At 33.3% G+C, this 15518-nt stretch overlaps 1 protein-coding gene across 29 annotated transcripts in view; it reads left to right on the plus strand.

Annotated features, from left to right (window-relative positions):
* sw (cytoplasmic dynein 1 intermediate chain short wing) overlaps positions 1-15518 on the plus strand; it is a 52336-nt gene that overhangs the window by 18042 nt on the left and 18776 nt on the right. For 16 of the 29 annotated variants that reach the window (XM_072539145.1, XM_072539139.1, XM_072539143.1 and 13 more), the window contains one exon: positions 2587-2607. The exons of the other annotated variants lie outside the window; for them this stretch is intronic. In XM_072539145.1, coding sequence (XP_072395246.1) covers positions 2587-2607 — 21 coding nt within the window. The remainder of the gene's footprint in view (positions 1-2586; positions 2608-15518) is intronic. 29 annotated transcript variants of the gene reach the window in all.

Here is a 15518-nt window from a genome sequence, read left to right on the forward strand (position 1 = left end):
TCAATTCCAGGGATATTTTCCTTAAATCTGGATATACTTCTACCACTTTTGTTCAAAAAACTTTTAAAAAACATTCTGAAATTCTTTATTAAAATTGCCATACGTTCTACTGTCTAATTTTTTGTGCGTTCTTCCCATTTTGATTGATATTCTTAAATCTGTTACAAAAATTAATTTCTGGAACGTACGTAACGTGGGGTTAGATTGATCCCTTGATCAATGTCACCCCATTCAATATTATCGGCCGTCTTAAAAAATGCTAGATACTTAAAATTACTGTTGTAGAAACATACAAAACAATTTTATAACACCAGAAATAGCGAACTTACCTCCATTTTTTTCTCTACCATCAAAAGTACGCAAACTATAAAAATAGGTAAAAAATTATGGTTAATTTCTAAGCAACAGAACTTCTTTCCAATGCCAATTGCAAAGTAACAACAACGTGAACTGATCATAGCCGAGACCCAAGAAATGAGTATCGTTACGCGCAGAAACCATTTTACATTGTTGCCGGTTGTATCTAAATATATGTGATACAATGACGATCAATGTCACTTCGGGAGATCAATCTCACCCTATTGTACGGTACTTTTGTCGCATTTCTATAAATATTGTGTACTAATCTGGAATAACGGCTATAAATGCGAATGCTTCAATTTCACTCAAATCTACTTACCGAGTCAAAAGTTTTGTGGACACCTATAAACACTAATACCAGAGATCTGTTGTATTTTATGAATTTTTTAATGGGTTTGGCAGGTGGTTGTTGGTGTTAAACTTTAGCTGTTTATCCAATATCGTTAGTATGATTCTTGTGAAGAGTTTGTACATAAGGCTTAACCCGCTAATAGGTCGATAATTTTCTATTCGTTTTGTCGTTGTATTAATTTTTCTACTACTACTACTAGTATCGGTTTACAGCGTTCTCCGATGCCTTCCGACTAACCGCCATTATTCTCTATTTAACCATAGGCCTGGAGGGATTTCTCTTTCCTCTAGTTCTTTTTCAATTCCCTCTCTCCAGCTTCTTCTCGGCCTTCCTCTTTTTCTTCTTCCTTGTGGTGTCCACGTCAAAATCTGTTTCGGAATACTGTCATCTGGTATTCTCTGTACATGGCCGTACCATAACTGTTTTGTTTTTATGTCATTAACTATTGTATGCGTGACTCCCATCATTTCTCGTATTCTCTCATTTGGTATCCGATCTCTTCTTGATTTGCCTGCTGCTCTTCTCCAGAAGTCCATTTCTGTTGCTAGTAACAGTTTCTCTGTTCTTTGTTTCATTGGCCAAACTTCACTGTCATATGTGATTACACTTTTAAGTATGGTGTTGTATATGAGTTGTTTGTTCGCTTTAGATATTGTTTGGTCCCACAGAATGCCGTTTATCATGGATATGGCTTTTCTACCCTGTATGTTTCTCTCTTTTATAGCAGCATCGATTAATTTTTCTCTATAGTAAAATGCTAAGGCGATCGTCGCGAAATTAGCGAGACGAAATGGTTGAGGAGTCCATTTACTCTACGAGGGGAGTCCGTTATACAAAATGTAAACTTTTAATTTTATTAAAATCTATAACAAGGGTATTAACTAACAGCAGTACTTTCGAATGCATAAAAAATTGTTAAAATAAATAAATAAACTGTTTAAATCGATTGTAAAAAAATCGTAAAAGAAAAATATAATTAGTAAATAATAAAATTATTTTATTCAATTTTAAATATATTATTTAAAAATACAGAAAACGTAGTATGTGGCTTCGAGCTAGTCTACAGTACCGCCTAGTGTACCACTTTTTTATGTAATAGAATCTTAACAGCCTTAGTACCAATACCCACGTTATAATATTGGTGAATCTGTTTATATTTTAAATTATGAAGTATATTATACTGTATCGATGATTTTAGTATAAAACATTTTTCATTATCTCTTTTTTTATAAGTTTAAATATTGACAGAAGGCATCTTTCAAATTTTGACATGATTTGGAACATTTCGTTTTTATAGTTGTCGTAGTTCCTAATATACACTTAAATGTTATCATTTTAGTTATAACAATAAGAGAACACGACACGTATTCCAATAAAAGTTACTTTGGGTTTGTATCAGAAAATCATAAAATCAACAATTTTAATTTTTAGTATATGTTATCAATGTACTTAATATTAGTAATATTTTTAGATTGAGCAGGTGTTTCTGTTTTAAAATTTCAGTGTTTAGAGTACCTTAGAATGCAATTTTTCATCCTCATTAAATGAATAAGGATATGTGCTGTAACATACGAAACATTTTTTCTTATTTTGTGACTTATGTTCCAAAGAATTTCATCTGAAAAAAATAGTTAAGGAAGAAACGTATATTTTCTCTGTCTGTGGCTTTTTTATTTGTTGGTTCTAAGGTTTGGTGGATCTTTTTGCGCTTTCTTCCCTTTTTCTTATGACGTTATTGTTTTGCGGTATCATATATTAATGTAACAGTCACATACGACAATGAAATTTGAACCAGAAACACCAGTAGTTGACTTAGTTGTGTCGTATCTAAGATATATCTAGTTGTTAACTAAAGTTTTTTGTGTTTCTCTCAGCCCACGCGACCGATTACTACGGTAAGTAGATCTCTTCTTTTTCTGCCTTCCGACAACACCCCCTCCATCTGTTACACTTAGAACTTGTTTGAGAATATATTTCAGTGTTTAAATTTTAGATAATTAAGAAGTGCCTAGTATATTTTATGCGTTTTTTCGGGAAGTTTATAAATGCCGATAATGGCACAGCATCTGATATAATTTGTTTGGTAGTGGTGTAAAACTAACGGACCAAATAAATCAATGCTCAGATTAGTAAAATTTGAATATTTTTACTTATTATCAGAAGAATTTACGATACTTCAGAAGATTGCTGCTAAATTGCATTTGAAGGATTTTTCAACACGATAAAGATGAGTAAATAAAAAGTAATGCGGATCAGAAATTATTTTGACACTTAAGGATGTTTTATGTTCTATATAACGTGTACAGACTGTCATTAAATCCACTAATGACAACGACTGGTCGGACTCTAAATATTTTTGCACCGGAGCTTTTGCCCGTCGTGTTTCCACGTGTTGGTTCATATTATAAAATATGGATTTTAGGTGAATTTTTAAAAATGCAAATAGAGAATACCGATACCTTAAGAAGAATGATTGGAATGGATGAATGAGGAAGTTAGATGATAGAAGAGAGAAGAGATAATTAAAATAAAACATCGTAATAGAGAACATACAATAGGTTATGTCATTCTATGGCAAGTTTGTGTTATCAAAAATTAAACAGTGAACTACACTCTTTTATATAAACAATCCGTTAGTGGTGGTCCAAATTTAGATATTCATTTAAATACTCTTTTATTATAATGCTGAAGACAAAGCAATGCTTTTAAGGTAGCATCAAGATGGCTTTACTGGTATATGTTATAATAAAATTCGATATATACTATAGCAAAATATACTATTCAGACAACTTTGGTAATACAAGCGTTTTGTCATCTATTTTTTTAATTCAGAAGTTTGATGTTTCTCATTCTATTTAACTCTGTTGATTGACAGGTTGGATATAACTGAACTTTTTAAATGTTCAACAATTTTAAAAAAGTACACTTCCCTAATATAGATGAGGGTGGAACTGTAAAAAATCTTTCCAGAAATAGTTACAATAGTTAAAAAAATTAAAATATTTAAAAATTACTAAAAACATCGATTTTTTCTACTTTCCTTGCTTATAACTTTAAAACAATTCATTTTGGAGCAAAGTCGTAATGGAATTAAATAGCGACAAGTATTTTTTTTTAAGATACGGCTGGTTAAAAATGTTTTAATTTATTACCGTTGCTGCAAAATAGTAATAAATACAAAAAGATGGGGAAACAAGCCTTTTCTTATTCAATGTTTTTCAACCACTTAGATTACACTTAAGACCTTCATAATTCGTCTAGAAAATCTTTATAACATAGTAAAATACCAGTCCCTTCCCATATCAATTGGCCCAACGTTAGATTACATAAGAAAATTAAATTTTAGAGAACAAAAAAAAGCGCAGCGTAAATTTTAGAAGTTTTAATTCATCCAACACTATATAACGTAATGAAAACTATTGAGTAAACAGAATAATAATAAATTAAAAAAAAACGCATAGAATATGTAACATTAACAAAAAAAAAATGTGAAAGTTTACCACTGAGTTACATCTCCTTTATTTTTAATGACATCCACAATTCTTCGAGGCATAGTTTTTACCAAGTTCTGACAAAATTCTAATGTAAACGAATCCCATATTTCTTGCAATTTTTCCTTCAATTCGTTGACGGACCTGGTAGGATGTTTTCTCAAAGCTTTTTTCATTTCGCGCCACAAAGTCTCTATCGGGGACAAGTCGGGACTGTTAAAAATCCATTGCAGAAGTGGTATGCCATGGTCTTCAATCCATTTTAAACTCTTTTTTGAGGTATGACAACCTGCGCAACGTTTTTAGTTTTCTTCTGTAAATGCCGGTGTAATTGGCCATGACAAAATCGGATTCCAAAAATTTATTTTTTCTTCAGGGATATATACCAATGTTTTCTTCATGTCTTCCATTTTCTTGTTAATTAGAAGTACAGTTGAATATGCTCTTTTAGTAGGAGCCTGAATTGGCTGTACTGCATTCCGTCGTTTACATTCATCCATTATGAAGCCGCCGATGTTCATCTTACATTGAACCGTGTTAGGATTCTTTGATGAAAAAGTCATTTCTCTGTATTGTGATATGGCAAAAGTCCTTTTTTGGTTTCTTGGGACATTTTTGCTATACGAATCATCAGTTAGGCAGGTTTAAAACTGGGGCCACCATGAACTGAAGTCAATGAAATCATCAGCAGTCATTTTAATAACAGAAAATTTGCCGTCAATTTTTGATGATTTCATTATAAGCTCTTCAACCTCATTAATAGTATAATATCGTTCTTCTTGCTTTAATTTTCTTTTGATGATGCCAAAATCTCTATCATTTGGCATAAAAGAGTGGCCCCTAACAGGAAAGGTTAGATTAGATTAGATTATGTGAGGTCGTTAAGGCCATGCGGCCTCACCGCACTTCGACCTATAGAGATCTTTTGTGCATACCTTAATCTAGTTAAACTCTAGAATGCCAATACTTCTGATGAAGTTGATTAGCTTCCTAGGTGACTTGTTTCCTATGTCAGAGGACGCCAGACTGACCTCTCCTAGGAATTTTAGTCTTTTGCAGAACAGTGCTACGCAGTTGCATAGTATATGTTCTGCCGTTTCTTTTTCATTGTGACAGAAACGACAGTTCTCACTATCTGATTTGCCCATCTTCTTGAGATGATATCTCAGAGGGCAGTGACCAGTGAGAAGGCCAGTGACCATTTTGATATCTTTTTTACTCATTTCGAGAAGGCGGTTTGTTGCAGTAGGCGACACTTTTATGAGCCTTTTTGCTTGCCTTTGTCCTGGTGTGTTAGACCAATATGATCTTAGTTGATTGAGTTCCCAGGTACGGAGTTCCTCTCTGATGTGGCTTTTCGATAGTCCACAGAAGGGTTCCGGACCCTGGAATGGGGTATTAGCTCCTTCTTTTGCGAGGCTGTCAGCTTCCTCATTTCCTGCAATTCCCTTGTGACCTGGCACCCACATCACAGTTACATTGTTGCGTTCCGCCAGCTTCTTGAGAGATTGTTTACAGTCCCAAACCAACTTCGACTCACATGTAAATGACTTTAGAGCCTTTAAGGCGGCTTGGCTGTCTGATAAAATAAGGACTCTTGCCCTACGGGTGTCTCGGTTGAGACATTCTTGGGCACTTATGTCTATAGCATGTATTTCTGCCTGGAAGATAGTTGGGGCGTTTCCAAGAGATTTAGATAGCCTGAAATTGGGCCCAGTAACTCCCACTTCTGCCCTTTCATCTATCTTAGATCCATCCGTATACCATACGAGTGAACCTTCTTCCACTTTTGGTTCAATTTCTTCACCCATTTGGTGGTTTTTTATGACCACTTCAAAGGGTGTTTCAAAGTCGAATTTGACTGGCATAACATCTGTCGGCATGTCCTTAGAATCCAATGGAATTTCTTCTAAGATTTTCAGGTGGCCAACTAGATCTCCAGGTTTCATTATTTGTGTCTGTCGCAGTTTTAAGGCGGTAGTTACTGCCTCCCTCCTTATGCAGAACTGCAAGGGAGGAAGATTCAGCATCGCCTCTAGAGCTGCAGTGGGACATGTTGACATTGCCCCTGTGATTCCCAGACAAGCTAGCCGCTGCACTTTTTGAAGCTTGGCGTTAGCTGTTGTTTGTTGTGTTTTTGGCCACCATACGAATGATGCGTATGTGACCATGGGCCTAATTATTGTTTTAACTAACAGGAAAGGTTAGTTTGACTTCATTAAACTTTTTTACCTCACACAAGTACATCATCATGCGAATCACAGTATTATTTTTATTTTGCCCTGCGCATTTGTCCCCAAACTGATACAAGGTTTTTTACACCACTGCCAATTTTTTTTTATGTACCAATCTAACATAGTACAAACTTCGTTTGAGCCTTTACTCCCTTCACCTTCATGATAGATAAAAATTGTACATTCACGTGTCGCGAGATTATGCACACCAAAGACGTTTACAGTGAGCTGTCTAAGGTAATAGGTATCTTGGACAGGAATACAAGGTAGAGATATGTTGGCCATAAAATCTATGTAGATGCCAACATTTTCTTCAGGCTTACTGACACACTGTGTGGTAACTTCTTTCAGTGATGCATAGAACTTTTTAGATTTACGCTTGTGTACTGTTAGTTCGGCGACAGCTGCTCGCTTTGCATTCTCATTCAAAACAGGACTTTTTATTTGTAAATTTAGTTCCTCACATGTAACACATGCATCTTTAACTGGTTGGGCAAAGCCAATAGAAGGGTAGTTTTCCTTGAAATATGTCCAAAAAAACTTGTAGGAGAGCCTTTTCTCAGTTCCTAATGTTGAAATAAGGAAACTATGTTCTTTTTTAATGAACATGTCGTACATGATTTTTAAATTCATATTAACTGAAAAATACTTTCTTTTCCTGTATAGTGATGTACTTTGGTTTTGAATCATTCTACATGGACCCTTAATTTAGACAGTACTGACTCAGATATTGCATTTCCTGAAACGTTTTTTCCTCTGTTGTAAGTTGGTGTTTCATTTAGTTGCAATAGATGGGACAAACGGTAACACTGCTTTGTAGTGTATGCATAGGTTTTCATAAATCCATTTTTACATACTTTTGTACGTTTTCTATTGTGTACTATATAATAAATCACACTGAAAGCCTTGGGTTTCGCGGTTGACGAACTAGACCTGGGTCTTTCCCTTGCAATCTGACTAATTTCCTTAACAGATTGGATGTAAATGTCCTGTTCCGTTATGGTTGTCATGTTATGTAGTTTGGCGGATATTTCAATCATATCTTTTTCAGTGAAAACTCCAAGGAAATTGGTTTTGCAACTGAAACAACAAAAGACTTTATTGTAACAGTAATTCAGTGAAAAAGATATTGGAGATAAGTAAATGACTTTGAGGTTAGGTTTTCGTAGCCTAATATTACTTCGAAATACATACAAGATTAAATTATCAGTAAAATGGTATTTAAACCAAAATGTACAAATTAACAACAATGAATAAAACAATATTTACCTGCAAAAATTTGAGCCTGGTTTTTTAGCTGGTACAGTTTTGCCAACCCAGTTTACGTGTTCTTGTCCAGTCACTTTAGACTTCTTTTTTATGTTCCTTTTATATTTGTCATCATTCGTAAAACCTTTTCTTTTCTTGTTTACACGCCATTCCTCATCTGAACCACTCACTCTAATCTAATTAATAACCACAGTAAAGACGACAACAATCATCAATAAACAAAGCACAATATTGTCTGACTAAACTCAGCTGTGAGGATAGTTCGAATATTTGCTACGCAGTTCTAACGCCGTAACTGTTTACCGCAGAAAGAGAACTTGTCCTGGACTAGTTTCCTTTCTGCAGTAAATAAAATACTGAAAGCGTTGCCATGCCAATACTAATATGCGGACGTGTTTCCCTTTCGTAGTAAACGTTGCGTTTTGCTACTGGAAACAATTTTAATAAAATACTAAAAAAAATAGGTTGAAACAAATTGAATTTCAAATATCAAAATCGGTATATACTTAAATGTATTTTTTCTGCTTCCAATGAAGCAATTTTCTTCATTTGCATAAGAAAGCTCCACTCTTTTAAAACGTTTTTTGGTTTTTTTTTCAATGGGACACTCTGATCAAAATATGTCATGTCGAATTTTTACCGTCGAATTGATACAAATTTTATTTAAAATTGATTTCGCGGGCGTAGCCGCGTCGCTTCAAGCAATCTTTTTAAGAGAAAGATTTATTTTATACAAGAAGTGCTTATAAACATTCTTGTTCAAAATTGTCTTTTCTACATTTTTTATTTGAAATATTTTTTCTACGACGCACAGATTCTTGGTAAATCAATTTTTTCCGTTTTTTCCCTTACGATGGGGGTGGTTTTAGGGAAAAGCCAGGAGTAGGAATAGTAAACTTTTTTGCATATTTTTTTAAGTCTCATTAACGCTCTCAGAAAAATTCAGTTTCTTATGATTTTTAGAGGTTTAGTAGCATTTTCGTCTCTGACGACTAGAGTATAAATGAATAAATTTATTTATAACAAAACTAAGGCATCTCCGGCATTTGGTTTTTAAATCTCTATTCGAATTACGTCGGATTAAAAAAATGAAGAAAATTGCTTCGTTGGAAGCAGAGTATACCGATTTTCATATTTGATATTCAATAATTTGTTTTAACCTATTTTTTTTTGTTATTTTTCACGCACAATACCGATGGTTTTATTATTATAATATAGATATGTTATAAATATCTATCTGAAAATTTTTATCGAGAAAGAGCCCCGAAAGAAAAAGGTAATGGATTAAAGATTATCATCCTTAACTTAGTCGCCATAACATTGTTTATAATTTTAAAACATTCCTGAGACCGTCCAAATAATCAGATTTCAATTCCATAAAGTACGTTAGAGAGGTTAAGTACGTTTTTATAAGTAAAATTGGCAGTCTTCTATATGGTCGGTGTAGTTTTTGTTTGCAAGATTTAAAAAAAATTCAATTTAAAAAAAATTTAGATTGCAAAATTATTATGCGAAAATATTAAATTGATTTTAATGAAATTTGGATGACTATTTTACTGTCTTATAAAGATTTTCTAGACGAATTATGAAGGTCCTTAGTGTAATCTAAGTGGTTGAAAAACTTTGAATAAGAAAAGGCCTTTTCTCTCTTTTTTTATTTATTGTTATTGTGCAGCAACGGTATTAAATTAAAAACATTTTTAACCAGCCGTATCTTATAGAAAATCTAATTGTCGCTATTTTATTACTACTTTGCTCCAAAATGAATCGTTTTAAAGTCATAAGCAAAGAAACTAAAAATCGATTTTTTTAGTAATTTTTAAATATTTTAATTTTTTTATTAATGTTCCCGACTTAGGATAAATAGGGATGTTCACAAATTTTTAAATATAGTTAAATTCAATTAAATTCAATAGATTATAAACTAAATAAAAATATAGTAAACATGAAATTGTTTAAAAATATATATTTTTTAAGATAAATCAATTCTTAATTTTAATTTTGATGGAGGTTAGAAAAACGGCTCCTCGCAGCGAGGCTACGGTGTGTGACGTCAGCAGTCGTATCGATAACTTGTTGTGTATACGTATTTACGAAGTGTAACCAGTTCTTTAAGTATTTATACAGTGATAATGAAGCCAAATAAGTGGTGTTTGCTACAAAGAGAGGGAAAAACTAGAAAAGGCAGTTATTAAGCAAGTTAGAAAAAAAATAAATGCAAATATCTGTACCTCGGAAGGAATCAACACTATCATTTTTAAAACTTTACAGGAGAGCAGTTTTAAACTTTTTTTCACCAAAAAGTATTATTGCTGCAGCTATTTATTGAGATATCGAAATAATATTTTACTAGAACATTCTGTTTATTGTTATTTACATAAAAAAATTTGTTATAATTAAAAACAAATTTGTTCCTGTGTTTTTTAACCCTTTTAACGGACATGGTGTTGTATCCATCTAATAAAGTTATTGTACTGTAAGAGTTAGTATGGGGTATTCAATAACAACTACAATCCTATTTGACTTTTACTGACAAAATTTATTTAACCATACAATTTTCCTTTACAAATACAAATATGTATGTAAAAATGGCATTTTAGGTACAGACCACTCAGTCATCCTCAAGTAAGTCTCCTTCTGGATAGTCACTATTAGTATTACTAGTATGTATGCTTTAAGTTTTGATAAAAATCATGGCAAAATGTAGGAACATTTGACAGTAATGCCAATAGATCGTTATACTTTTGTTGTGATATAAGTATTGGACTTTGTGATACCAGTTGCAAATCTTTTGGCAATGTAAGGTGTCGCCTTCGAAACCTAACAAGGTCAATCTCCTGGTTTTCGTCATGAAAATTACTTTTTAAAAACAGAGTTCCAATGCTGTTTTGCTTAACTTGCAGTTAAACACAGTTTGACAGAAGAACTTGTTGTTTGTTAATGTCTCTTTTCTATTAATCAAAGGCGGATTTTAAAATATTTTGACATCATACAAAGACCTTAAATTTTTAAAATCTTTTAGTTCCATAGTATGTACGGTATATTTCTTTAAGGTTTGTCTAACTAATTGCTGCCAGTCCCAGGGCGTGTAAATAGAAATGTTAAGTTTTTTCTCTTTCGCTCTATCAGAGCATGGACAGTGTCCGCCTCCATGTGGGTATTACTCTTTAGTAGAAACTTCTGGATGATAATTTTTACTTTTTTAAACAAGTATTAATGCTAACATTTTTATTCTGGCCGTAACATTTGTAAGACCGTTGTATGATTTCTTCTATGTTACTGTCAGGAATGATGGTATCTGCCCATTTTAGTAATGCAGATCTTATTTCATTTCCACTACGAATAGTTTATCAGAACTTTTGTCTATATCAGACTGATCTTCGTTATCAAAACTCAAGGCATCTCTAATAATATGCTCTTCATTTAAAACATCATTGCTTGGTGTATTATTTGATTCTGAAATTAAACAAGGCGTATAATATTGGTTGTAAAAGAATTAATAATATTGCTAGTCTAAGGTTGGTATCAAATCACTACATTACCCTTTTACGGTTATATTTTTTTAATAATTTAAAAATAATGAGCAAAAAGGTAGCTTACCTGTAAATGCAGTAGAAGAATTCGTAGAACTTTTTAGTAGCTACTTTAAGAATCTTTTTCCTACGAGAATTATGGTTCATTGTTCTTATTATTAGTAACAAACCACTGTAAACACACCATAAATGGCAAAAGTGTTATTGTTAGATCACTAACAGTCTACCTCTCATCATAGAGATATGCGCGGCGGTAATTCACATGCTTGGAGGGACAAAACATTAAGTCCACATGGTGTTTTATCCATCTAAGTAAAAATTGACTTGGTGTTCTTTTAAAGGTCACTTTCTTTATCAGCAAATGGTTTAGGACCTAATGCTCTATTCCTTTAAATAAAGTTAAAAAAGTTAATTATTAGTCTGTAAAAGTGTCAAAATTTAAAAAATGGACATAGTGTTGTATCCCTCCGAGGTACAGATATGAAAACCTGTGGTTTGACAATTTTATGTAAATATGGTGTTAAATTGTTTGGAACTGTAATAAAAATCTTCTCAGAATTGTTTTTAGATGTATTTAGACACCCAGGAACAAAACACCACTTATTTGGCTTCATTATCAGTGATTAAATACTTAAAGAACTGGTCACACTTCGTAAATACGTATACAAAACAAGTTGTCGATACGACTGCTGACGTCACACACCGTAGCCTCGCTGCGAGGAGCCGTTTTTCTAGCCTCCATCAGAATTTAAATTAAGAATTGATTTATCTTAAGAAATATATATTTTTAAACAATTTTATGTTTGCTATGTTTTTATATATGTTATAACCTATTGAATTTAACAATATTTAAAAATTAGTGAACATCCCTATTGAGGATAAATCAATAATTATTATTACTGAAACCTAACTATTTCTGCAAAAATCCGAATGCCATATCTCACATCCACCTCAAAACAGATTCGCCCCAGTCTATTATATATTTCTCTTTTGTTAAGATACAAATATAACCACATTTTGTTTCTAAACTTTTACATTGGATATTATGCTTATTGACCTTAGTTATAATACGATTTATTAATATTTAAGTGTTTTTCGCTTTCTAAATTCTGATCTTCTATAATTATTTTATCAATAGTTGTCATACTTGACCTTATCGAAAGTCTTCTTTAAATCAACAACGCTGAAAAGACCACTTTTTTCATAACACGTGCCAGAAACGCCGTTTTAATTATAGTACTTTGTATATTTCGTAGAATTAAAAAAAACAATTTCAGTTGAGTATAAGATCGGAGGGGGTATTGTCGCTCTCCAGCGAAAACAGTACACTTTTGGACCACCCTCCACGCACTCATTTTCTCGTTAATTTTCCATTTATCCTTCATTTCTGGGAAAGAGGAGCACATGTACTACTAATCTAGCTTGTGTGTAAGATAAAAGGCTTTTTTTTATTTTGGTTTGTTTTGAGAAAAAGACTAGACAGAATGGCTACTCTTTTTTTCTCGGAAACTTGTTTTTTTTTCCTTATTTTTAATCGTGAGTTCTCGATACTGTAATATAATTTTTTAATGCTAACAGAGTAATAACAGCTTTACTAATTGCATGAAAAGTTTTTTTTTTTTTTCGTTAACCGACGTAAAGAAAACGAATATACTGGGTGATTGAATTTCTAAACGTACCAACAAGATCCGTTTATGGGGCACACGTCCTTTTGCACACTGTGAGACCCTCAGGCACACTGTGAGACCCTCAGGCACACTGTGAGACCCTCAGGCACGTGTAAATTCAACGTGTATTGTGTATATCAACAATAATTATTTAACCGGAGAAGCTTTATGTTAAAAAGTTTAGGTTGTAGGGCACTTTTATATTTAAAATGTCATAAAATGGCGGTCAATACATGTCTTTATGACTAAAAGTCTAACTGACTAAAAGTCTGACTAGAATACACAATATTATATACAGTGTATTTGGTGGTCTGTGGCGTGTAAGCCAAAAGACAGAATTTATTTCTAAAATGAATCAGTCAACTAAATGTTGTGTAAATCGTCAATATAAATATTACTAAATAATAATAAAGAGCTTCACAAGGCTGTTTAAAAAGATTAGTGATTTATAGTTTCTTATTTCGATTTAAAAAAAGTAATATGCTAATGTGTATTTATACGGAATGCATAAATAGCTGCGATAAACAAATATGAATGACGTAAGTGAGGAGGCACCAAATTTGGCATAAATATGTTGTTTTCACTTCCTCAGTGAGTGAATATACAGTATGCGTCAGAATATACAGTACTGGAAACTACTTAGTTATCGGGATGGTATTGTAAATGTTCAAAATCACGTAGATTTTGAAACATATTCGTGAATATAGGTTGCTTCAATCCTGAAAAATGAGACGATCTTCTGAAGTAATTCAGGCATAGTTTTGGGTGGATTTGGACAGCTGAAAATTCGCTCTTTTAAAATTCTCCAGATATAGGCATCAGATGGTGTCAGATCAGGGGCAAATTATTTGTATTGGAAAGTTTTCTTTCAGCTTAGCCAAAGACTGCCGAGAGGTGTGGCTGGTCTTGTTGGAGCCACTGTCTATTTATCAGAATGCTTGCACGTTAAAACCTTCTCTAATCCCCAAATAAATGACCTGACCACCATGTTCCTATAACGTTAATGGGTAACAGTACAGTACATCATCTTCAATGAAATACGGCCTAACACACCGTATTGTAACAATGCACACCAAATGGTCACACGTACACTATGTAATGTTTTCTGTGCCGTTTGGCTTCTTAAAGCCAAGAAAGCGAGTTGTTTGGCGTTTGATAAAACCTTCCAAGTGAATGTGCCTTTCGACGGAGAACTACACAGTGAGTAGAAAATCTAGATTCTCATACACCATGGCCAAAAATCGTGCACACTATTCAATCCTGAGATGCATATCTTGCTCCGCTAATCGTTGCCCAACCTGTATTCGGTACAGAAATCTATGTAACCTGTATTGCTGACGTTTAATTTCAAGGTTCTTCGTCGAAGACTTCAATACACCAATACCTGATTGAAGACACGCCCATGATATATGTTTGTGGACACAGTTGCTGGCCTACAAGACGTTGCCTTCCGTTGACACAATATACTACCCATACGACCAAATTTTGTAACGATACACAGCATAACTATGTTTATTAAAGTGAATACAATATTGTTCCGTGACTAACTTTAAACTCGACCCCCTTCCCTGACCTACCCTGACCAGTCCCTTTCCTTCGTCGCGAGACCACTGTTATTCCAACTACAGAGCCCAACGTTTGTTAATCATGGCAATGGAACAGCATGCTGTTGCACAGGCATGCGCATGCGGGCATCGCGACAACCAGTACTGTATATTTTGGCGCATACCATACTTATTAAAGGTTTCTATTGTTGCTGTTTTAAAGAAACAGTTGATCAGTAAGATAATGCACAGTAAGTAAGATACGGCGTAGTTTATTGTTAAAGTTGAATGTTTGGGATCATATCTTCAAGGATTATATATTTATTATTTTGGATGGTTTTCTTGACCTTTTGTGATGCATCAGTTTAAGCATCATCATCCTCAAATTTCTCTAATATTGTATCTCATTCTGTGCTGTGCATCGCTTTTGTGCCTGGATTTTCAAATTGATATATTCCAACATTATTCTTGACAAATTCAACATATTATGACGATATGCCTCCTTCTTCTCTAGAACCGTCGTATATGTAAATATCTTATTTCCAGTGTTTTAAAAGTAACTATTACCTAGATCATTGTAGAATTGGCGCATCCAATAGGATGTGCTCGATACGTTATTATTATGACGTTTAATCCTGCTAAAGCACATAATTTTTGTCTGGCCCCTAATCCTATCTGTATTAAAGTTCAAAATCTGATACAGAGTATTGATTTTCAGTTTCTCATGTCGCTGTGCTAATATTAGAGCTCTCGATGCAGTAGAAATTACATTACAAATATCTTACAATGTTGACTTATATTCAAATGTACACAAATACTTTAGTGATGAGTTTGAATGATAGTTTCTATGGATTTCTTATGCCCTAGTGGATTTTTTATTTTGGGATATTGACATATTGATTTTTGCGTGTTTATGAAGGTGGTCCAAATTGTTTTTTTTTTTCAGAGTGATGGTATTTCCCTTTGTAAAAAGCTTTTTGAACATGTACATTCTTGAAAAATTCCTTTGCAGCCTGTCATCATGTTTTTTTTATTTTTGATTTTTCTATTGAAGATTGGAAAAAATTG

The sequence above is a fragment of the Diabrotica undecimpunctata genome, chromosome 1 (genome assembly GCF_040954645.1).
Source record: "Diabrotica undecimpunctata isolate CICGRU chromosome 1, icDiaUnde3, whole genome shotgun sequence".
Taxonomy (NCBI): domain Eukaryota; kingdom Metazoa; phylum Arthropoda; class Insecta; order Coleoptera; family Chrysomelidae; genus Diabrotica; species Diabrotica undecimpunctata.